This window comes from Schistocerca serialis, chromosome 8, assembly GCF_023864345.2.
Source record: "Schistocerca serialis cubense isolate TAMUIC-IGC-003099 chromosome 8, iqSchSeri2.2, whole genome shotgun sequence".
Classification (NCBI taxonomy): domain Eukaryota; kingdom Metazoa; phylum Arthropoda; class Insecta; order Orthoptera; family Acrididae; genus Schistocerca; species Schistocerca serialis.
This window is the reverse complement of record NC_064645.1, coordinates 558,819,724-558,843,691: the sequence shown is the minus strand read 5'-3', so window position 1 is coordinate 558,843,691 and position 23,968 is coordinate 558,819,724. Positions and strand designations below refer to the sequence as shown.

Below are 23,968 nucleotides of genomic sequence, written 5' to 3'. Positions count from 1 at the left end.
TTTATATACCAACTAACTCCACATCTGATGAAGAGATTGAAAAAATGTTTGTTGAGATAAAAGAAAAATTATTCAGCTAGTTAAGGTAGAGGAAAAATTTAATGTAATGAGGGACAGGAATTCGATACTAAGAGAAGGAAAAATAGGAGGAGAATATGGAGTGGAGGAAAGGAATGGAAGTGGAAGCCTTCTAGTGGAATATTGCACAGAGCATAATTTAATCATTGCTACCTCTTGTTATAAGAATGTACATGTATCAGAGACCTGGAGAGGATAGAAAATTTCAGAATCATTATATAACGGTTAGGCAGAGATTTTGGAACCAGATTTTAAACTGTAACAAATTTCCAGGAGTAGATGTGGAGTGTAACCACAGTTTATTGGTTAGGAAACTGCAGATTAAATCTGAAGAAATTGCAAAAAGGTAGGAAATTAGAGAGATGGTTCCTGGATAGGTTGAAAGAACCAGTTGTTCTTGAGACTTTTAGTGCAAGCATTAGACAATGATTGACTGAAACAGGGGACAGGATTACAGTAAAAGAAAAATGGGTAGCTTTGAGAGATGAAATAGTGAAGGCAGAAGAGGATCAAATTGGTAAAAAGACAAGGCATAGTAAAAATCCTTGTCTAAAGAATGAGAATGATAGAAGTGCAAAATGGCTAAGCAGGAATGGCTAGAGGACAAATGCGAGACTATAGAAGCATATATAACTAGGGGAAAGATACGTAACACCAATAGGAAAATTGAAGTGGTCTTTGCAGAAAAGAGAAGCAGCTGTACTTAATACGTCCACAGTGCAAGGAAAAACACCCAGGTAAAAAAATAATTGTGAGGTTTATTGTACATAAATAAATACTTTACTCCAAGGGGAGCCAGATTCAAACACAATACCTTAAAATGAGTCACATCTGTAGTATTTAATGAATAAGAAAAATAACAGAAGGCTGAAGCCCTGTAATTGTCTCCGATGGAAGTTGGTGTGACACAATAACTTACCTGTCGCTAAGCTCACCACTTTCAAAGCCTGTATAAGACTTATACAATTCATAGTCCCGAGAGGACTAGAAAAAGTTTAAGATCGGTATAATCATTGACATGAAAAGATAACAGATATTACGAAGTCTGGCTGCAGGTTACTGTGTCTGCGAGTGCGTCTCTTTGTTGTAAAGGTCATCATGACAGCTTCTGGATAGGAAGTTTAATGTGGATGGCGACGTCATCGTAATGGTGACTCCAGAGTGAGGTGCTGATTGATGGAATGCTTTCACAATTTGCATCTGGTGCGGGAAGCTCACTTAGAGTGAAGTTGGTTCATCGTGACCCAAGCACTGGCGTAAATACTGCCCGTGCTCTAGGATTCTGCTGGTACTATTTTCAGTCTTGTGACACGTGGAGAAGAAAAGGTCCATGTAACCAGTGTCCACTGGTGGCACTAGAGTTGCTGCCAGGTAACTGGGAGGAGTGTGACCCTCTCATGTCTGTCAGGAGAGAGGTCTATTGGTTGCATAGCCCATTTATGTTGATGGTTACTGGCTGAATAGCCACAGGGCCTTGACGCAGCAGCTCCCCCATCCCCCTCTCTCACTGAAGGGGAGGGGAGGTAGTAGCACATCTTGACATCTCTGTGCGGGCAGGGGTCTTGTTGACAGCTTAGGGCTAAGGTCCACCACCATCAGCATTGGTGCTGCTTATCACAGGATGGCAGTGTTGAGGAGCAGAAGCGTCCAGTGGCCATATCGCCAGGCAGGGATCTTGGAACCATCACAAGGCTGGTGTGCACAGACCTGGGGCGTATGGCAAGGAGCGGTCTTTCTGGAGCAAGTCTGGAAGGAGATCAAACAAAGTAAAAACAGATAGCTGGAAGTAGTGTGAAGGCACTTGGTAAAGGATTTGGAAAAATCAAATACAGAAAGCAGCTGTGAGGGCAAGCGTGCCCAGAAATAGAAATTGGTATGTCCAGAGGGCCTAATGAGTGCTGAGTCATGGAAGAAACAGACTTATTCTTATTTATGGGGAATAACTCCCTCCCTAGCGCCTTTGCTGTAGGTTCCTTTCCCCCTCCTCCTCCTCAATCTCCTCCCCCCCCCATCCCTCCCCACCATAGCCCTTTTGCCTCCTTGCTAGCTCACCAGCTTGGTAGACAGTCTGTGTGGTGGGCCTGTTATGTACCCATCTGGCTGAGCCCTGAAACCACAGGGATTACAGTGCTGGTACCTGCAATGTGAATGGCTCCTTCAAGCCTAGGAGTGGTTGCCCATCTTTTCGGGGCATCAGAACTCCCGGCAATGACCGTCTTGCAGGGCGGCCATTGCTGTGGCTGGGTGGTGCCCAGGAGGAGCCCCTGCACAGAATGGGTGGCAGCAGAGCTGATGTTTGGTATATGAAATGTGTTAAACTCCCTGGCTGCTCTTCTGCGACTGCACCTCTTCCTAGAAATAGTTCTTTGTCAGTTCCTGTTTCTGCCTTCCTGCCCTTGCTCTCCTTGGCAGGAGGGCCAGGCCCACTGGCTTGGGGTGAAACCCTCTTTGCAGTACGTCATCTGTATCAGGACTGATGGGGAAACTTTTGCCACCACCACACCAAACCCCTTTTGTTTGCAGAATACATTGAGGACAAATTCAGTGAAGTTGAGTTGTTAAGCAAGATGAGATCTGGCTCCCTCCTTGTCAAGACAACTTCTGCCAGTCAGTCAAGCTCCCTCTTTGCCTGCAACCGTTTAAAGAGACATTCCAGTGAATACCGCTCCTCACAAGTCACTCAATATGACACATGGTGTAATTTTCCATAGGGAGCTGCTCCTCCAGTTTGATGATGAACTTAAGGTTGGTCTGGAATAATGTGGTGTTCATTTCATCTGGCGTGTCCGGAGATGCCCTAAGGACCATTGTGTGGACACTGACACTTTCATCTAGGATTTGAGGGGGAAATGCTGCCCGAGAAGGTCAAGGTAATTCTATATAGATGCAATGTCAAACCATACATTCCACTTTCCAAGTGTTGTGTCCAGTGCCTCAAGTTTGGCCGCATGTCCTCGCAATGCGGTGCCATTCCCATCTGCGGTGATTGTGGGTGCCCTCTTCATGTGGGGAGCCTTGCACCCTGCTGCCTAACTGTGTAAAGTGCTCTGGTCTCCATACTCCCCACCCACTGGAATTTCCAGTGTATAAAAAGGAAAAAAGAATTCTTGGAATAAAGACATCCTCTTCTCTGGCTCCTGCTAGTTATGGGGCTCCCTCTCAGAACACCCCTCCCCAGCGTTCTCGAGGTAGGAAGCCTGCAACCTCAGGTCGGACAAGGGACTCACACTCTGAGGCCCCAAATCCGCTCACTCTCTATCCGATCCTGACAGCATTGCCTATTCCCTTACTAATAACACCTCCTCCCTCCCTGTTAGGGAGAAGAAGGAGCAGTGCAAGTCAAAGGATGAGGCTTCCCTGGCTTCCTGGGGGACTTCAGCCCATACTTGTTGGTGACAACCACTGACCCGGTGACATGACTTCCACTCGGCTTCTATATATCTACCCTGGACTGTAGCCACACAATAATCCAGTGGAACTGCAACGGATATTACTGTTACCTACCAGAACTACAATTTGTTTCCTCCTATTCTATATTCTCTCTTGCTCTTCAAAAAACGCACTTCTGTGATGACCACTCTCCAACGTTTCGTGGTTAATGGACTTTCTGTCTGAACCGTGCCGTCCCCAGAATAGTGTGTGGAAGGGTCTGTACTTTATTTTTCACCGATGTCATCAGTGAATGGATTCCCATCTGTACGAACATGGAAGCAATAGCAGTACATGTGTGAATGACCACAGCAATGGAGGCTACTTCATTGTATTGACCTCCATACCTGAATACAGCAACTCCTCCCTCTTTACTGCCTCCTCAGGGACGTCAGTGCCCAACACTCCCTGTGGAGGAGTGGCACTTTGATGGGTAGGGGTCTTCTAATTGACCAACTTCTTACAGACTGTGATTTGTTTCTCCTCAATGATGGTTGCTTTACTTACTTCAGTGCTGCTCACAGCACCTTTTCTGCTGTTGATCTCACAATCTCCTCCCATGCTCTCTTGGCTTCCCTACATTGGTGACCCAGTGATAATCTTTGTGACAGTGACCAATTTCCATATTTCCATTGATCCTGTCATTCCCCTGTCACTGCCAGGCTGACAGGTGCCCAAGTTTGACATTTCGTAGAGCCGCTTGGTCTTTATGTATGCCTGCTTTGCACTTTGACACCTCTCTCTCGGATTGCATTGACGCAGTTGTGCGAGACAACTCTACCACTCTTTTTCGTGCCACTAGCGCAGCTATCCCCCTCTCCACAGGTCTCCACCGTCAACGACCAGTGCCTTGGTGGTCCGAGGACATAAAAGTTGCTATCCAGGACAGCTGACGGGTGCTGCAATGATTTAAACAACATCTTTACACCTTTTAGAGGACTACCTTGTTGATTTTAAGTGTCTACGTGCTAAGGCTTGCTAACTATTAAGCAGAATAAAAGGGAATGCTGGGAGTGCTATGTTTCCTCCCTGGGGTGTATGGCTCTTCATTGCAAGTTTAGTACAAGCTCCATAGCCTTCTGGGCTGCTAGTGACAAACAACTGTCCAGAGTCTGATCCTACCGGGTGCTCTGTGCACTGATCCATTGGTCCCTGAAGACCACCTCACGACACACTTTGCGCCAGAATCATCATCATCTTCCTGTGCTGCTACTTTTCTCTGGCAGAAACGCTTAGTTGAACAAATGCCCCTATGTTTCAACTCCACTAAGCCGAATTCTGTAATGAACCCTTCACGGAATGGGAATTTTTGCAAGCTCTTACCTCTTCACATGACACAGCCCCACACTTGGATTCCATCCACAACCAGATGATAGGGGGCACAGCTCAGCTTTAAGTGTATAGGGCAACACTAATTTTGATTAAATGTTGTAGTTTAGAATCTAATATCATCGCTAGGTAACATTAATTCTTTAAATTTTCAACCTACACCCACAGTGACATTACAGTACCATTGAACAATCTGAGAATAGGCAGTTATGTCACAATGAGGTGTGGGTGTAAAAGACTTACTGCCAGTTGTTTCATGGTGAATATCATGTACGTGATGTGATCCTGTATAGATAAATGGAAGTCTTCTAATTAACCATAGGAGGATTGGCCAAACTGTGGCTGGAAATATTGCCTAAATTATTGCATTAAGAAGGTAGAATGCAGCATTCCTCGACCACAGAACAGTGGCTTTGGAACATAGCTCAGTTGTCGATAATGTTCTTGACTGCACCTTCTGTACTTTGATTCCAGTTTTTCTTCAGAAAAGGACAGAACTGTAGTTCACGCCAAAATTGTGTAGATCACTGAAAAGTCCCATCTCATTGTCAGAGTAAGCAAAGCTCTTTAATTTTCTAAGTAAGGAAGGCTATCAATTTTAGTTTCCTTCCTTGGGCACTACTCGGGTATCATCAGCCGTAATAGCCATTACTAGGAAGAAAGAACCTCAGAATGTATGGCAAAGTTGTAATATTTGGATGACTCGGAAGGGTTTTCGGTGTGACATGTAGTTACGTGCAAATGCTTTCTTTCCGAGTTCGTCCTTGAGAGGGTTTTTCAGTTAGCGACAGTGCCCTTTGAGACAGAGGGTAGCCAAGGCATCTGAGGTGCCTACAACTGGAAGAGTTCCCATTAGACTGAATAACACACCAAATTATGCTGGCATGTCCACCTTCAGAAGGTGAAATATTTTGTACTGCCTGTAGGCACACAGGAAAGTACACAACACTATCATTGCCTCCGGTACTATTAGTTCCTTTCTTGGGCAGGAGGGTGGGACAGGTTGGGGAGATTAAAAAGGCAGGGAAGGCCACTCAACTCCCGAATGACAAGGAGCCACCTGTTATGGAGACAGAGGGGGAGGAGAGGCAGAGGTGGGGTGACATGTGCCAGAGGCAGTGGGAGGTTAAATGTAGTACAACGGTAAGCAATGTGCCAGCGTCAGGATGGGTTAAGAGGAGGAGAAATGTGTAGACTGCATTTTGCTTATTCTGCACCCACATTAACTGTGGGGGACAATATCGGTTAATGTAGAGGCTGAGTAACATTCTGATCAATTCATTATGCAGGTAGAAGTGCAGCAAATTTCATCGCCAACAATGCAGATGTGGACACCGAACACTGAGTAATAACATTATTAACTAGAAGTGAAATTCTGTCTGCCCTGTCTGTTGAATTTCAGGTGTGGCAATTAACACTGCTGTGTTGGGAATGGAATTAAAAGATTCCAATGGCTCTGAAGCTACAAAAATTCATTGTTGGAGTATAATGGCAGTAACTGCAATTTCATAGTAGCTGCAGTGGCTATCCTTGAGAAAATTGAGACAGCAAGAAAATCAAGACAGAAAAGTAAAGGGTAACACCGATAGTACAACTGTATCTGTTGTCTTGTGCAACATTTGTACTATGCTAATCTACATTTCAGAGCCACAATCTTGTCATCGCGGCGCCAGTTTTACGTAAACAACCTTTTTTGTGATGTTGTCTCGTGTCGAGTGAAGGTCCTCATATAAAAACCGAGGCCCTGGTGATGAATATGTGACTCTGGAATGTACATTGGCATAGTAAAAATGCTGTACAAGGAAGAAGATGCACTTCAATTATTGAGGTTTCCATTTATAACTGTAATATTGATCTTAAAGTAAATTTTGGTTCTGATATTTTAAAATTCATATTCAGTGAATCCCTTTAATGTAGTACACAACTGTGCTGTGTAGTTTCTTCAATTGCTTCACAGTGCACTTCAGTAGCTGAAAAGCTTAATTTCTTTCAATTAAAACTTTCTTCTGGACGCAATTACTTTAGCAATCGCGGGTAACATATGAAGATTTTGTGTTTATGAGCAATGCCCTTGCTGATATGGACAAAAAGCTTTTGGAACTGTTATAATTTTGCCAAATAACCATCTGTTGCAGATGATGCAGAATGGGCCAAAAGTAGCAATAATTTATCCTGAGGAATTTTACTTTGTGGAATTAATTCTTTAGAAAAGATTACGCAGTTCCTCGTTCATTGGTTCTAGCCATTGTCCCAATACTTCAATGCATAGTTCAGCTGTGCAAGTGAGACCTCAGCATTCTCACCAAATCTGTAAGAATGTCTCTGTAAAAAGCCTTTGAACCTGCCGCAGCGGGGTAGGTGATTGACGGTGAGCAAGCCCAGTGGCTCGACTGTTCTGATGCCTCCACTGGGCATTCAACGCAATTCTTTAGTGAGACTGGTCCTCGTCATGCCTAATTCCTCTCTCTCTCTCTCTCTCTCTCTCTCTCTCTCTCTCTCTCTCTCTCTCTCTCTCTCATATCCCCATTATGCCACAAAGAGCTGTCTAATTGGATTTCCAGAATTTGGACCACTATTCAAGGTGTGTGTGTGTGTGTGTGTGTGTGTGTGGGTGGGTGGGTGGGTGGGTGGGTGGGTGGGTGGGGCGGGGGGGGAGGGAGGGGGCGGGGGTGCTCTGTGAGTTGCCGTTCCTCTGACCCAACTATAGAACGCTACAGTCTGTCTGTCTTGGATGGGTAACAATTAAAATAACTTATTTCTGAATATATAGAAAACTGTTGCTACAAAGGAATGTGGTACACTGTTTAGGTTATGAGGAACAGGCATTGCACAGATGTGACCTTAACTTCCTTTCATTGTACATTTTCTTGTGCAGAATGAAACAGATGTGTCCTGGTACGGCAGCTGACGTACTCTCAAGAAGTGGCACCGGTTTCATCAGGATAACAAGTGAAGCGAAAGGATGGTCACAAATGAGGCAGTGCATGTTGTATGGGCCTAAAACTGAGCTTTATGTCTCTGGAGGTAGGAATTTGCGGGAACACCTGTTTAGGGAACACTTAAAATACGTGTTACAAACATCATATGGGATATCTGTAGCACTATATAGGTGTCACATTTTTGAAATGGGGCAATACACATACTCTGCTTACAAAAACCTATCACAGATAACCATATTACAGTGTCTGCACTTTGATTCAAGTGCAAGTGTGTGACAAGTGTGTCATGAAATGTTTGTAAGGCAGAAGTATGTTTAGTGTATTTAATATGATTACGCTTCATACTCGCTCCATTTGTAAAGAGTACAAAGACTGAGTGAGTACAGTTTTCACCAACGGGAAGAATTCTTTTAGTAGTTTCTTGACATGGCTGACATTTCTGTTATTGTATTGATTGATCATTTGTGATATACTGAGACGAGAGGGCATCTGAACTCACATGTTGTACACGGGTACTTACTAATCCCTATAGTACAATTGTCACTAATTGTTACTACGCACTGAAATTTGATATGTATTGCATTACCTGTGCTCGCCTGTGAAGGTCATGCGCCCTATTCTGATGACCAAGTAGACAGACACAATTGAACTCACTGTGAAATGTTTACCTGTGCTACTAGTAAATGTGCCATAGGCATTCAGTACATGACACTGTATGTACATGACTGAACCCCCCATGTACCACAGTTTCTGACATATGCTGGTTTTGGGTGACACCTGCCTGAGAAGATGGATCAGAGGTCAAGATTTGGTGCTTCTCTGTACCTAGTCTTCCTGCATCGGTCACAATGACTTTCACAGCAAACAGAATGTATGGTATTTACTACTTTGGTGAACCATATAAACGATTCACAACAGCTTATCTGTAATGTCTGTGCAATCATTTGATGCGATTTTAGTACAAACGAGCATCTTTACTGCTTGATGTTGCAGCATTTGTGAGTGTGTGTTGCTTTTCATGGCAGGCTGTTTTGGCACCTCGTGTGTTGTTGTTGTGTGTGTCTTATAATGTAAATTGTTAAGAATAATTTGTGCAGTGTGTATTAGTAGGAATATCTTGTCTTGTTTTGAGCCTTGGAGTTGCCATATAACACGTATTACAGTTGTTCTGAAACACCTTGCATGTGATGCAGCATTTTTTCCCCCCAGGAAGGATTGTAACTTTGCTGATGAATATCCCTGAAATTCCTGATAGGTACGCCCCCACCCACTACCCCTCCCAAAGGGTGCCTTCTTTTTATTCTGTCCTCTCTGTATCTGCAGATATTGACACAGCTGCATCCTGTAAGCAGAGAATTTTGGTGCCAAGTTTCCCCATTTGTTTTTTGTTTAATGCTGTGAACTGTAGTAGTAGTAGTAGTACAGACAAGACAGCGATAGTTCCGTTAGAACAGGACTGGATTATCATTAAATGCCTCTTTGTGTTCTTGACAGGTAAATACCTTCTGGGAATAATGAAGTGAACACTGATGTAATACAGAGTTTGTGCTGTGAAAAATAAATAAATAATTTTTACTAATTATCAAACAAATTTGTGATCGAAATCTTGATTGAGTGTCATTGTTATCTTCACTTTTTCCTAAGCTAATTGTAGGTTAATGTAGTTTCCGTAGAATATTTGAAATGTTTTAATTTTTTCCATTTGTTGCAGAGAAGCAATGACTGTTCTCTGTAAAATGTTTTTCTTCATTTTTCCCATCAATGACAAAAAGCAGCACTCCATCTTCCGCACTGCAGTGAGAATTACTAGTGTTCTGTCTAGTAGGTCCAGAGGACTGGGTTCAGACGGCCATTCTGTCACCCGCAGTGCCACAAGTGCTCCGGCGGCAGCTAGTGGTAGCAGCAGCGAGTCAGGTGGTGAGAGGGCGGAGCCTGTCAGTGTCATCCGCATACGCCTCAATCCCATGGACTTTGAGTACTTCACTTCAGTAAGTGTGTAAGGCAGTATTGCTGCCAGGGAGTACCTCATTTGTTCGTTCCTTCCTTCCTTACCACTTTTATCAACCATTGCTTCTGTGTTTATTTCTTACAGGTTGAAATTTTTGTAATTTATCAATATTCCTGAAATTTTCAATGAAGATGGTGTAACAGCTATCGCCTCCTTCACCTCCTGCACTTACAGTAATACATTGATATTAGTTTGATTAATGGTTTTTCATAGTCTTCTGCGTTTGAAGGCTATCCTTTTAGCTTAGTGTATCAGTGATCTTTTTCACTTGATCTGTTCCTTACTTTCAAGGGTTTCTTCTCAGCCTTACATCTTGTATCCTTCTGTCCTACCCCCTTCCTTTCATTTCCCACAATTCATTATTGAATATTCCCTGACAGTACTACTCTTTATTGTTGTTAAGAATTAGTGTCTTTTGTCAAATGGTTAACTTCGGAATAAGTTGTAATTTTTCACCTGTTTTTGCAGAGCTCTATATATGGGGTGTTCAGAAAGTGTCTCTGCAGTGCGTTATGATTGTTATTCGCATGTGCCGTATGATTGAATTGTGTATTCAACAACAAGGGGGACACTTTCAACATTTAATGTGAAAATTTGTAAGTAAAAATGAATATTCAATAAATTAATAACTTGTATTTCACTGAGTTTCATTTCAGTATATTCACTGTGGCATACGGCACGCGCAGCTAACAGTCTTACGGCACTGCGGAGAAACATTTTTAACACACATATTTTTAGCAGGAGTCACCTCTCAAATATGCTAAATTATTGTAGTTAAGCAGTGATTAGTATCTATGCGTAAGTTTTGAAGTAGCTGTAATTTTATACTCAAGTTTGAGTTACTTGTGTAATGTCCTGTAAGACATTTATGCCCCAATGTTTGATGACATCTGTTGGCACGCTAGAGCTGTTAATTTACTTATTCTGTAGAGAGCCTAATGTTATAGAGAATATAATGTGTTGGGTTTGAGACTGACTAATTACTAAATCTATTTATTGTGCTGGTTCTCTCTGTTCAAGCCATGCTCTCTCCTCTGTCCTCCTTACTGCCCTTAGAGAAACCCATGTTCTTTCCGTATACACCTATTTTCATCTACTTTCAGCTTACCAATAATTCTTTTAAATTTAGATTGAAAAGCACATTGGATTGGAGAGTGACTTGATTAATCCTATAATTGATGTTAAAAGTGTAATTAGTAATTTAGTTAAATTTTATCTTTGTCTTGGGAGTACAGCATAAGCTCACCAGACAAAAAAGTTAGTCATCCCTAGAGAAATAGTTATAAACAACATTTAATAGTGTGTAATTCCACCCCTGGACTTGATAACCACCTAGATTAATTTAAGAAGTGAGTCCACAAGTTGTGCAGGTACATCCATCCAGTTTAAGCCACTCACCGATGATATGACCATTCAATTCCACCAAATTGCTGGGATGCTAATGTTGACCCACTGTTCCAACATGACCCACAGATTTTCTGTGACATTCAATTTAGGTGATTTTGTATTCCAGTTAATATGTAATAGTGTGGGGAAATGTTCAGGAAACTACTCATATACTCTTCCAGTCCGATGAACTTTGCTGTTGTAGTCTTTATGTGCTTGTGTGAGCAGTGGCCTCTTGCAAGGTGGCAGACACCAAATGTTCATTGCATGCAGTTCCTGTCGCAATGTTATCTCGCTAACAGATTGGGATAGAACTTCAGTCGCTGGCTACAGCAATTTCAGTGAGGTCTCTAAGTGATTTTGATTCACAAGTGGTGAAAGGCATCTCCAGCCCCTCTGTAAGGATCTTTTTCCAACTACGACACTGATTACGTGTTTTGCGGCCATGTGTGTTGCACCACTTCTTGTAGACAGATTTAACATTCCGCTGTGAAACACTGACAAATCCAGCAACTTCACATACCGTATGGACCTGAGTATAGCCAAACACGATTGCTTCTTTTTGCCATTTACCCATTTTTATGTACAATGTCTGTTTGAAACAAAAATGTCTCACTGATTGCTGGAGCCTTATGCTTACGTAGAGGCAGTGTGTGCGCGGTTGACCACGTGTCTTGATCACTGCTCTGTCTGTAAAGGCTGAATGATTCATCTGTGCATGTGTACTGGGGTGGTAAATTTTTTGCCCGGTGAGCTTATTTCGCTGGTATGCCTGACAGCCACTCAAAATTCATGTCAGTTAATACTGTTGGAGGTACCTGATGTCAGTGTAGACACTTCTAGATACCAGTGTTTTGATAACCTGAAATTATGACTTTCATATTATATTCAACAGTGTAACACCTGTAAATTGGAGTGTTTTAACTTCTTCTTACATTGTGGATGTAAACTGGATAATCTCAGTGGGCAGTTCTTACCTGCAGTGGCAACGCTTCTGGTGATTCGTAAAAAGAAAAATATCCATTACACTTTGATTCTTCAGTCTATGGTTCTGCTCTGTTAATCGGACAAAATATCATTCTTTTTCGGTTTATCCTGAAGAAGTTTACCAGAATACTCCATCTGAGTGCTGCCTCTTTTTTTTCTCCTTCTATTCCTGTAATAATGCAAAGCTATCTCTTAATCATCCTTCTTAAAGCCTCTCTTTTCTTCCATTAAATGAATTTGCAATCGCAAATAAGAACAATCATCAGGTGTAGAATTGAATGATGACAGTGAAAATCTGTGCCAGATCAGGAGTCGAACCCAGATTTCTCACTTATCGTGAGTTGTTGACCTACCGTTTGGCTACTTATGCATGACTCACAGTCAGACCCAAACTTCCATATGTTATCAACTATATGTCTTTTCTTCCTCCCTCCAGATTTTTGTCTCATTACAAAACCTGTGCTCACTTCCCATCTTTCACTGGAGAGCTGCTACTGCTTTTGCTCCACTACAAACACACATTCATCATTGTACCATTACTGAAACTTAGTGTCATTTGCTTGTTGTTCTCGTTGTTGTTGTTGTTGTTGTCATTGTTGTGGTGGTGGTGGTGGTGGTGGTGGTGGTTGTGGTTGTCGTTGTCGTCGTCCGACGGAGGACTGGTTTTATGCAGCTCTCCATGTTACTCTATGGTGTACAAGCCTCTTCATCTCCAAGTATCCTCTGCAACCTACATTTACTTGAATCTGCTTACTGTGCTCTTCTCGTGGTCTCCCTGTGCATTTTTTATTGCCCACACTTCCCTCCAGTAATAAACTGACGGTTTCTTGATACTTACCTGATCCCATCCGTTACTCAAGCTGCGCCACAAATTTCTTTTCTCCCTGATTTGGTTCAGTACATTCTTATTCATTACCCAGTCTACTCATCTTATCTTCAGCATTCTCCTGTAGTACCACATTTTCAAAAGCCTGTATTCTCTTCTTGTCTAGCCTGTTTATTGTCCATGTTTCACTTCTGTAAAAGACTACAGTGCAGTCAAATACCTCCATGAAAGACTTCCTGACAGTTAAATTTATTTTGGATGTTAACAAATTTACCATTTTCTTAACTGTCTGTCTTCTTATCGCCAGTCTGCATTATATAACCTCTCTGTTTCAGCTGTTGTCAGTTATTTTGCTTAACACATAAACCTCCTCTGATACATTTAGCATGTTGTTCCCTAATCTAATTTCCTCAGTGTCACCTCATTTAATTTGAGTACCTTTGTGTTACTTGTGTTGATGTTTATCTTATAACATCTTTTCAAGACACTATCCATTCTATTCAATAGATCTTTGCTGTTTCTAACAGAATTATGATGTCATTGGCAGTTCTTAAAGGTTTTTATCTTTTCTCCCTGACTTTTAACTTTCTGTCTGATGTATTCAAATCGATAAATTTCGAACTTTGCTGTAAATTATTTGTCAACAGCTAGCAGCCCTGGTGTCTTCTCACTAGTAGCTTCCCTTCTCCAACCGATTTTCGTTGTTGTGTGCTTCAGTACCTATGTGACTGCTCTGTTATTTGTAAGGTGAATAGACAGCACCCATTTGCATTTTGTTTCAGCAGTTCATTTCTTTGATTATCAACATAACTTAGTAAGTAGTTCAGAGCTAATTATGAATTTAAAATGCTGTTATTTTCCTTTTGGGCTATGTTATCACATGTTGTGGCTAACCAAATATCAAGTAGCAGCTTGATACACTGTGCCTGTTTGTGTTATTTTCTAGGAATTTTATGATTTTATGTGGGGTTACTTGATCATTTCAGGCAACCTCCTTGAACCAAATCATGTTGGAGAAGTCCAAAAGATGATGTTGAAAGAGGATAATAATAAAATTCAGGATTTTGAAGAAGAAGTGGACACAGATTTTGATAACGTAGTTGAAGTTCAGCAGGAAGATTCAGAAACAGAGGAAGACAACAGTGAAGATGATGTGGAAGTACTTCAGGAAAACAACCATTACCGTATTGGAAGGGACAGAGAGACAAAATGGAATCAGTTCCACCATTGCAGAGTGTACATTTCAGGGTCCACAATATTATTCGAAAATTACTTCGGCTTATAGGTGCAGCGAAGGCAGAAAGAGTGCTGTTGGAATGTTGGAATTGCCTCATAAGTGATGACATTTTGTCAATTGTAGTTTTGTATACAAATCAGTATAGTGAGAATGTTGGAACTTCATTTTAGCATGAGAGAGATGTAAAACCAGTAAATGTTTTTGAATTGAAAGCATTCATTGGTCTCTTATTTGTAGCTGATGTTAACAAAAGTAACAGAAAAAGCTTAGAGGTCTGTGGGGAACTAATTGGGATAGAATTGAAAAATTTTGCCTTATAATGAACATAAAATGTTTCAAATTCATTTTGTGGTGTCTTGCATTTGACAAGTCACAGGACTTGCAATCAAAGGAGATGATTAGGCAAAATAACAGTGATTCTAAAAATATTTTCGATGTTTGTACAGAACTGCTAGAAATCCTATACCTTCAAAGAAAATGTTATAGTAGGTAGATGGAAAAACTGGAAGGATTCTGTGGAAGTGCAGTTTTCTCCAATATGAATTGAGCAAACCAAACTGTGGAATTAAGATGTATGCTCATGTGGATTACCAAATATTTTAACTGTGTAATTTGGAAATATATTCTGAATTGCAACCAGAAGGATTACACCACATGAGCAATAAACCTTAGATGTTCTGCATCTGTGTGAACCTATTAATCACTCATGTTGAAATATGGCACGGACAACTGGGTTACTAGTATTGGCTTGACAGAAGAAGAAAAATATCTTTATTTTGTTGGGAGGATGAAGAAAGACATGTGTGAGATTCCTCTGGAGTTTGCAACCAGTGAAGGAAGGGCTGTTCACAGTTCACGTTTTGGCTTCAAGAAAGGCTGTTCCCCAGCTTCTGTGTTCCTAAAAGCGGAAGTGTGTGGTACAGGGATCAAGTTTGCATGAAGATTATTCAATAGATACTGACACTGGAGATAAACAGAAGCCATCCGTTGTAACATTTTATAATAGCACCAAATGTGGAGTTGACACTACGGATAAGTTGACCACTTCATATGGTGTTGCAAGAAATGTGTGCAGTTGTTCCATGCTTATATCTTTTGCATTGATCAATATGAGCAGAATCATTGCACAAGTAATTTAGTGTGGTGACAGTTAGAATTGTATCCGAAGAAAGGGATTCCTGAAAAACTACCGTATTCATTAGTTCTACCTCACTTGGTTTGAAGAAGCTTGGACATCTAAGGAATTCAAAAGGTTTTCAACTGAGGCTACAACATTATAGGTCAACATGTGAAGATAAAGTGGAAGGTGCAAGCAGAAATGGAGAAAAAGGAACTGAGATCAAGAAGATCACCTGCACAGTAAAGAAACGACTGACAAAACATTGTATCAAAATGTCACAAGATTTGTTCTGTGTGATGCACACCGAAACTTTTTGCTCTGAGAGTGGTAAAATTCCTCATATGTTCCACAGTCCAAAAATGACGACGAGACAAATGTTTGAGTAATGTTATTATTGTTGTTGTGCTCTAGTGTTGTCTTTGCCTTTCTGTAAATATATTTATAATTTATAATGAGTTGCATTACTGAAATTTAATAAAGAAGCAAGTGAAAAAGCAACACTGTTATCATATGTTACCCCAGTCCAACAGTGCCAATAAGAAAACTGAATGTTTAATATTTCAATTGATGTTATGCTCTTATGTCTTCTTTGTCTTGCTTTAAATATATTTTCCATTTATAATGTGTTTTGTTAATGATATTAATAAATAATCATGAGAATAAGCAATTTGATTCACCATACCCAATCTCAATGCAAAAAAAAGGTGTGTGAAAGAAGATTAATACACTTTTGAAAATTCACGTTTGTTTCCTTTACTGCTTGGTCAGTATACAGATTGAATTACATGAAGGATAGGCTGCAACACTGTCTCAATGCCCTCTCAACTACTGCTTCTCTTTCATGCCATTTGACTCTTGTAACTGATGTTTGTGTTCAAGATATAGGTAGCTTTTTGCTCCCTGTATTTTATCCCTGCTACCTTCAGGATTTCGAAGAATATAGTTCAATCAGAATTATCAAAAGCTTTCTCTAAGTCTAGAAATGCATAATACTGTGTTCCAACAGTTCTCTGGAACTCAAACTGGTCTTCTCTTAGGTCAGAGTTTTTACATTCTTGTGTAAATAATTCATCTCAGTATCTTGCAATGAAGACTTCTGGTTCAGTAATATTCACACTTGTCAGCATCTCCCTTCTTTGTAAGTGGGGTTCTTACATTCTTCTAGAAGTCTGAAAGTTTTCGCCTGTTTTGTGTATATTGGACACAATGTGGAATAGTTTTGTCATGACTGACTAGTCCAAGAAAGTCAATAATTCTGAGGGAAAGTCATATGCTCTAGAGACCTTGGTTTGGCTTATGTCTTTCAATGCTCTGTCAGCTCTCTCTGTGTCATACCTGCCATCTCTTATTCATCTGCTTTCGCTTCTTTTTCTATAATATTGACTTCAAATCTATTTCTCTTGTACAACACTTCTATACATGGTATAAAAAAACTATGCATATAAAGTTTGGAGTACTTCAAAGAGGTAAAAAGAAAAACATTTTTTTATATGACAGTTGTGTCAGAGATACACCAGTTCCCTTCTAAGGCTCGATGAAGGTTTTGATGCTAATGATGTTCAGATTTTAAACTGCTGGGTGAACACAACAAAATCTTTTTGATAATACCACAATAACATTGCAACACATGACATCTCCTTCCCATTCCCTATATACGTTAACAAAACTTAAAAGTAACTATAAATGGGCACATAAATATTATGAAATGTGAACAGCCTCCATGGTGAAAATATTTTTCTTTGATTTTTTTTTGCTTTTCCAGATCCAGTTTAATTCCACTACTCTTCACAGTAATTTGAGACTGTGGTTTCAACCTTTTACCCCTTATCTGATTTTTTCATTTGTTTCCATTTTACTCTCCATAAGCCAGTTATCTATTGCTTTTTTGATTGAGTGTGTGTAATTTGTGTGGGAGGCGTAACACACAGTGACAGTCTTCTAATCGCAGGTTGTGCGCAGTGACGATGATGGGACTGGCCTGGTGGCAGCATCATCATCCTCCAATTCTACAATGCTTTCAGGAAACCAGCAAATAATTCCAGATCCAGATGCCTTACGGCGTGAACCTCGCATTCAGGTATAAATTTTAATTAGTGGATGAAGAGTGATATCAATTGAATAAATTGTGTGTGTGTGTGTGTGTGTGTGTGTGTGTGTGTGTGTGTGTGTGAATTCCTAAGGGATCAAACTGCTGAGGCCATTGGTCCCTAGACTTACACACTACTTAAACTAACTTACTCTAAGAACACCACGCGCACACACACACTCTCTCTCTCTCTCTCACACACACACACACACACACACACACACACGCCTGAGGGAGGACTCGAACCTCCGATGGGAGGCTGAAGAAATTAGTGTGTAAGCTGTGCATGGGGAAATTCAGAAAAAATTACATTCCAGCGCTGATATTGCGTGCCCTCCTTTTTTTCACTTTTCCATTCTTCTCGCCTATGTTGATAAATTCTTTTACTGTTTTAATTTAATGCATTTCGATTTGTTATGACTACTGTGTGTTTAGCAAAGTCTTTATTAATGATTCGAATATAAAATGAGTTATAAGTTTGTGGTGAAGGTAATGATAGGTCCTTGAGTATCTTAGGTCAGTTTTGGATTTTCCACTGTTTGAGGTCAGTTTAAATAATTTAGGAGTAAAGCAGACCAGTCACCAAGTAGCAGAAGTATTGAGTTGTCAATAGGCACACACAAAAGAGAAAAAAAGCTTGCTAGCTTTTGAAGTAAGTCGTTACACACACACACACACACACACACACACACACACATGCACACACACACTAGGAATGCAGGAGGGACACATGGCAGGTGCAAGCAATAGACATGTGATGCATGTGTGCCAGAGTTGGTGGACAGCAGTGCACAATGAAAGTGATGTGGTTTGAGTGGGGGGGATTACAAGACAGAGGAAGGTGAAACAGTTGGGTGGAGGGTGTGAGGACAGTGAGTTAATGGGGACTGAAACCAGGGAGTGATGGATGTGTTGCAAGGTAACTCCCATCTGCAAAGTTCAGAATAGATGGTTGTGGAAGGAAAGATCCTGATGGCCCGCATTGTGAAGCAGTCATTGAAATTGACTAGGTTTGGAAGTGTAGTGCCTGTCTGTGAAGGCTCCCCTGGGACCTCCAACATGCTGGGCAAGGAGTTCTCATCACTGTAGATTTGCTGTTCGTAATGCCCATGGCCTTGTTGCTGTCGAACACTACCTCTCCCAATGTCCTTCAGACCCCATACTCGTTTCCTCATTCCTCAACACATTACAAGCTATACCGTGACACACAACTACTTCTTTTAGGGGAAGGTATATAAACAGATCCACAGCACAGCCATAGGTATTGGCAAGGCACCCCCCTGTGCCATCCTGTTCATGGGCCGTCTAGAAGATATCTTTCTCTCCCAAACCTCCCAACTCCAATCAAGTCCAGGTTCATTGATGATGTCTCCCTAATCTGGACTCAGACCCAACACGTGGTGTTCCTAAACACATCACCACCTTGTTTTATGTTGACTTCCCTCTCTTTGATGGCTCTATTGACACAAACCATCAACAGTACCTGCATTTCAAAATCTGTCATCGCTTCCATACCAAAACGTTACTTGCTTACAGCTTGGCCACACATGGATGAATATCTGCCGTGACAAGGATTCCCTTGCACAGTGTGCTAAAGTTCTCAAGAGGGCATTCACAGACAAGCACTCCCCCCCCCCCCCCCCCTCCCTATCTCTCCCCTCCCCAAACCTAGCCCACCATCAGATTTTTCGTGCCGTATGCTCATAGACCCCTAATCCTCCCACCACCCCCAGGAGTGGCCCTCTTGTCACACTGTATCACCCTGAACTGGAACAGCTGAAGCATAATGTTCACCGTGGCTTTGCTTATCTATCATCATGCCCAGAAATGAGAGATTCGACTCAAGATCTTTCTCGTCCCTCCTAAAGTGGTATTCCATCACCCACCCAACATACCCTTCATCCAGGTCCAGCCGTATGTCACTCCCATTCCTAACCCTTTGTGACTTGCCCTATCTACCCATCCAACACTTCCTACTCCAGTCCTTTCACAGGATTATCCTAACCCATCAGAGGCAGGACCATCTGTGAAAGCAGCCAACTCTGCTGCAGTCACTAAATGGGTTTTTGTGTCAGTATGACGACCAACCAGCTGTCCACTAGAATGAATGACCATTGCTAAATTATGGCCTAGAACAAGAGAGATCACACTTGGTACAACATGCTCGATTTCAATGGCTGCTTCACAAGCTGGGGCTTCTGGATCCCTCCCTCCCCACCACCGCCTTTTCTGAACTACACAGGTGGGAGTTATTTTATTTATTTATTCATGTGTTTATCATAGCCCAATCTTGATTACAGCAATGGGCTGTTACATATAAAATTGCAGGTGTGTGAATTTTCTTGCCAATCCAGTTATTTTCTACCGTTTCTAGCTGTTCTGAACATGAATTAAATTTACATTGTCTATAATACTTTTTTCCCTTGTCTTTTTTTTTTTCTCCCTAGTACTATCACTGTAACGTTTAGGTGGCTGCCTATCATTTTCCTATCCACCCAGAGTTGGGTCTTCAGTTACTGTGACAGAAAGAGAGCCATCACCATAACGTTTAGGTGGCTACCTATCATTTTCCTAACCACCCAGAGGTGGGTCTTCAGTTACTGTGACAGAAAGAGAGCCATACGTTTTTGTTATTTTGTATTATTTTGACTAATTTACGGTTGTGATTGTACTTACTGCTGTTAAAACACCGTATAATACTGCTGCTGTAACAAACAAAGTAACTATTACTACTATGACCACCTAGATTTTTACTTATTTGTTTATGTTTCCAACAGATACTATTACTACTGAAAATTTTGTTACTGTTACTAACACTAGTACTAATATTTCAGTATGTCTACTATGAGTACGTATCACTGTTTGCCTTTATTGTAGTCTGAGGTGGACACACGTACAGTTTAGAGCTATCGAAATGTATCTAGCTTCTCTATGTATTTAACCTTCAATACCATATCAGCTGCTGCTTTGGATCCATCAATATTTCGCTGCCTCCAGACAGCCTGGTGATGGATCAGAGTGCATCTCTTATACAAGGGTGATTTGAAAAGTTCTCAGAACAGAATAGAAAAAAAGTACTTACATCACTGAAACGTTTATTTTTTCAATGTAGTCTCCTTGTAGATTAATACATTTGGTCCAACAGTGTTCCAGTGCCTTGATCCCATCTCGAAATGAGTTTCCTCCAGGCCTGCAAACTAGTTGTCAACTCTGGCTATCAATTCTTCGTTTGAAGTGAATCTTCATCCACCAAGAAAATTTTTCAGTTTTTGGGAAAAGATTGAAGTCTGATGGAGCCATATCAGGTGAATAAGGGGAGGAGGGGGGGGGGGGGAGGGGTGGCAACAATTCACCTTAGTTTGTGCAATTTTGCCATGGCGACAGCACTTGTGTGGGAGTGGGCAGTGTCTTGATAGAAGATGGCTTTCTTCCTAGCTAAACCTGGTCTTTTTTTTTTTTTTTTTTTTTCTCCATATCTTTTGTTGCAATTTCTCCAGTAATTGTTTTCCCAGTAGGGAGATAATCTACAAACAGAATCCCCTTCGCATCCCAGAACACTGATACCACGACCTTTCTCACTGAAGGCATTGTCTTTGCTTTCTTTGGTGGCAGATAATCAACATGTTTCCATTGCTTTGACTGTTGTTTGGTCTCTAGGATATAGTTGTGCACCAAAGTTTCATCTGTGGTCACAAACCGGTGCAAAAAATCGTATTCGTTTCTCGTAAAACAGGCCAAACATTGTTCTGATATGCCATTCTCGTACATTTTTGATTCAGCATCAAGAATGATGGCGCCCATCTTGCAGATAATTTTTTCTGATTCTTCAGTTAAAATGTGATCTAACCTTTCTTATGACATCTGCCAAGTGTGAGAAATTTTATGCACTTTCAATCGGCGATCCTCCATGACCATTTTGTACACTTTGGCAATGATTTCTGGAGTAGTGACACATCTTGGCTGAGCGCTGTGCGGATAGTCATCTAAGCTCTCCTAACCAAATTTAAATTCATTTGTCCACTTGGCAAAAGTTGAATATGAAGTAGCAAAGTTCCCCTGTGTATTCTGGAAATCAGTATGAATGTGCTTTGCTTTCATATCTTTCTTTGTGAAGTACTTAATTACTGCTGAAATCACAATCTCCCCCCCCCCCCCCCCCCACCCACCTTCACAAATCACTATGCGGGAGCAACAACAGAACCACATCACTGTCAAAGCCGTCTTCCAAGAACGCTGATGTGGCACGTGTTTACAAGCAACGGTTGAATGAATATAATGTGGACAACTCGTGGTACTTGCACTGACCTCTTGTGGTGATTCCAAGAACTTTTCATACCACTCTCGTGCTTCCTTGATTATTTTCAGTCTCCTCACTGATTTCAATACAGTGCTATTTGATTGTCGAGCTATTGGGCTTTGTTCATGTTCTCTTCAATCGGATAAGCACATTACTTGTAAATGCGTAATGTTGCGCATTAATCCACAAAGAACCAGTAGTGGAATCTTAAAATTACATTATACAGTTAAATTATAATGCAGCAAAATTGCCAAACTTTGCAGTGACTTACAAACGGTTTAGACACAATAAAGAATCTTTCACTGAAAATTGACTTGAAATTTCTGAGTCCCATCTGATTTCAAAGTCCCAGGATATTTGTAAGCATTCAACACCCAATCACTAAATATCCTGTGCCCCACTGACCCAGTTGAATCCCCAGCAATATTGTGACCCTTCAGCCAGACACAAGACTTAACCAAACTGATGACGATTCGATGAAAGACCATTAACTTTGCTTTTTATGCCTATTTAAAGCCTTGGTCACATGACATCTGATTTGAGAAAGTTGCACTTTACATTTATACATTCTACGACACATGATGAATATTCTGTCAATTTGTGACCTCATGAAAAAATATTTAAGTCCAAATTTTGTAATAGTAACTAACATGAAGAGATTTATTCTCCACATTCGGTGCTTCAGTCTAACTAGTTGAAACACCATATTTACTTACATTGCTATTGCTGCAATTTGATTCTAGTCAAAACATCAACTTTAAAAACAATGTAATGTCAAATCATAAGTAAATAAACATAGCAGTCAAAGGGATCATAATTTGGAATTATAATGCTAGTTTTAATGAAGTGTGTTTATGTGGAGAAATCTTACTTTAATTATTCAATAAATTTTTTAGAATTATTTCCTACTTTGTTTAATAGTGAAAGTGACTTATCTTAATTATGGGCATCAAGAGCTTTTAAACGATGTGCCATATGTGTACTTTGTGTGTCTGCTATAGTTTTTATAAATTTTTTAAACCTTAATAATTACAAATGTTATTATCTTTGTAAATAAAATGTTCACAAGCATGATTTCATTTGCAGTGTACTTGTCTCACTGCCACAAATCGTAAGCTGCCTTTAATTTGCTTATAGCCTGTCTGTTAGGCATTTTTTTTTTTTTCAGTGAATATTGCAATTCTTACTTTACATCCTAAGTCAATGGGTCCGTCTCAACTCGGTTAGCAGTCATGCCATCAGAGTTCACTCACAAAATGCCCAACCAAATATTTGATGCTAACACAACTCTTAATGGCTTAGCCACTCGTAATGTTACAAGTCATTATATTGTCTGAGAACATGCAACTCCACTGTGGGGGTTAATGAAGATGCAATCCTCCTGGATAAAATGTTTTGTGGGGGGGAAAGTCTTCGTTAGCTCTCTGTTCTGGAATTACTCAGGACTATGGTATCAGAAAAACGCTAAAATAAAAGCAAACAAATGTGGCATTTTATGGGTCAGTGTGTGGAATGTTATACTTCTCAGTTGTGTAATTAGGGTGGGGAACTTAAAAAGAAATGAACAGGTTGAAATTAGATATCGTGAGAATCAGTGAAGTATGGTGGCAGGAGAAACAGAATTTCCTTTATGGTGAGAATAAGGCTATTAACACAAAATGCATGTAGATTTAATTCATTTGTAAGTTAAAATAGGCCCGAAGTATTCCTGCCTGTCGTATGAGGCAACTAAAAGGAGTCTCACACGTTCCGGCCTTCATGTGATGGTCTCCTGTAGGATTTGACCTTCGTTTTTCCAAATTTTCCCGAAGAGCGAGCCAATTGGGGAAGGGCGCCTTACATGGTGCATCGTGTCTATTGTGCACGAAGATCTTTGGCCCACTTTATTGTTGTGGGTTTGCAGTTCTGCTCATCCTGCATCTGTTGGGGGAGGACACGCTCCTGGGTGCGTTTTCCTCCATCCACTGTGCAGTGTCGTTTTCTGTGCCGACGATGACCATGGACTTCATTGCACCTCATATCCAGCATGCTAGCCAGTCTGTTGTGGTGGGGCCACCATGTACCCTGTTGGTTGTAGCCCCCTGACTACACAGGGATCGCTCTGCTGATGCTTGCGTCATTAACTCCCCGTGTATGCCAAGGAGTAGATGCTAATCACCCTGGGGCATTGGGTGTCCTGGAAATGGCCATCCTGCCAGGTGGCCTTTGCTGCGGCTGGGTGTTGTCCATGAGGAGGGCCCCTGGTG

The 23,968-nt window shown here is 41.0% G+C and overlaps 1 protein-coding gene across 1 annotated transcript in view; it reads left to right on the top strand.

Moving 5' to 3' along the window:
* Nucleotides 1–23,968, top strand: part of LOC126416782 (lysosomal-trafficking regulator) — a 603,504-nt gene that overhangs the window by 20,624 nt on the left and 558,912 nt on the right. Inside the window, exons 5-6 of the mRNA XM_050084644.1 lie at nt 9,598–9,763; nt 17,288–17,416. Coding sequence (XP_049940601.1) covers nt 9,598–9,763; nt 17,288–17,416 — 295 coding nt within the window. The remainder of the gene's footprint in view (nt 1–9,597; nt 9,764–17,287; nt 17,417–23,968) is intronic.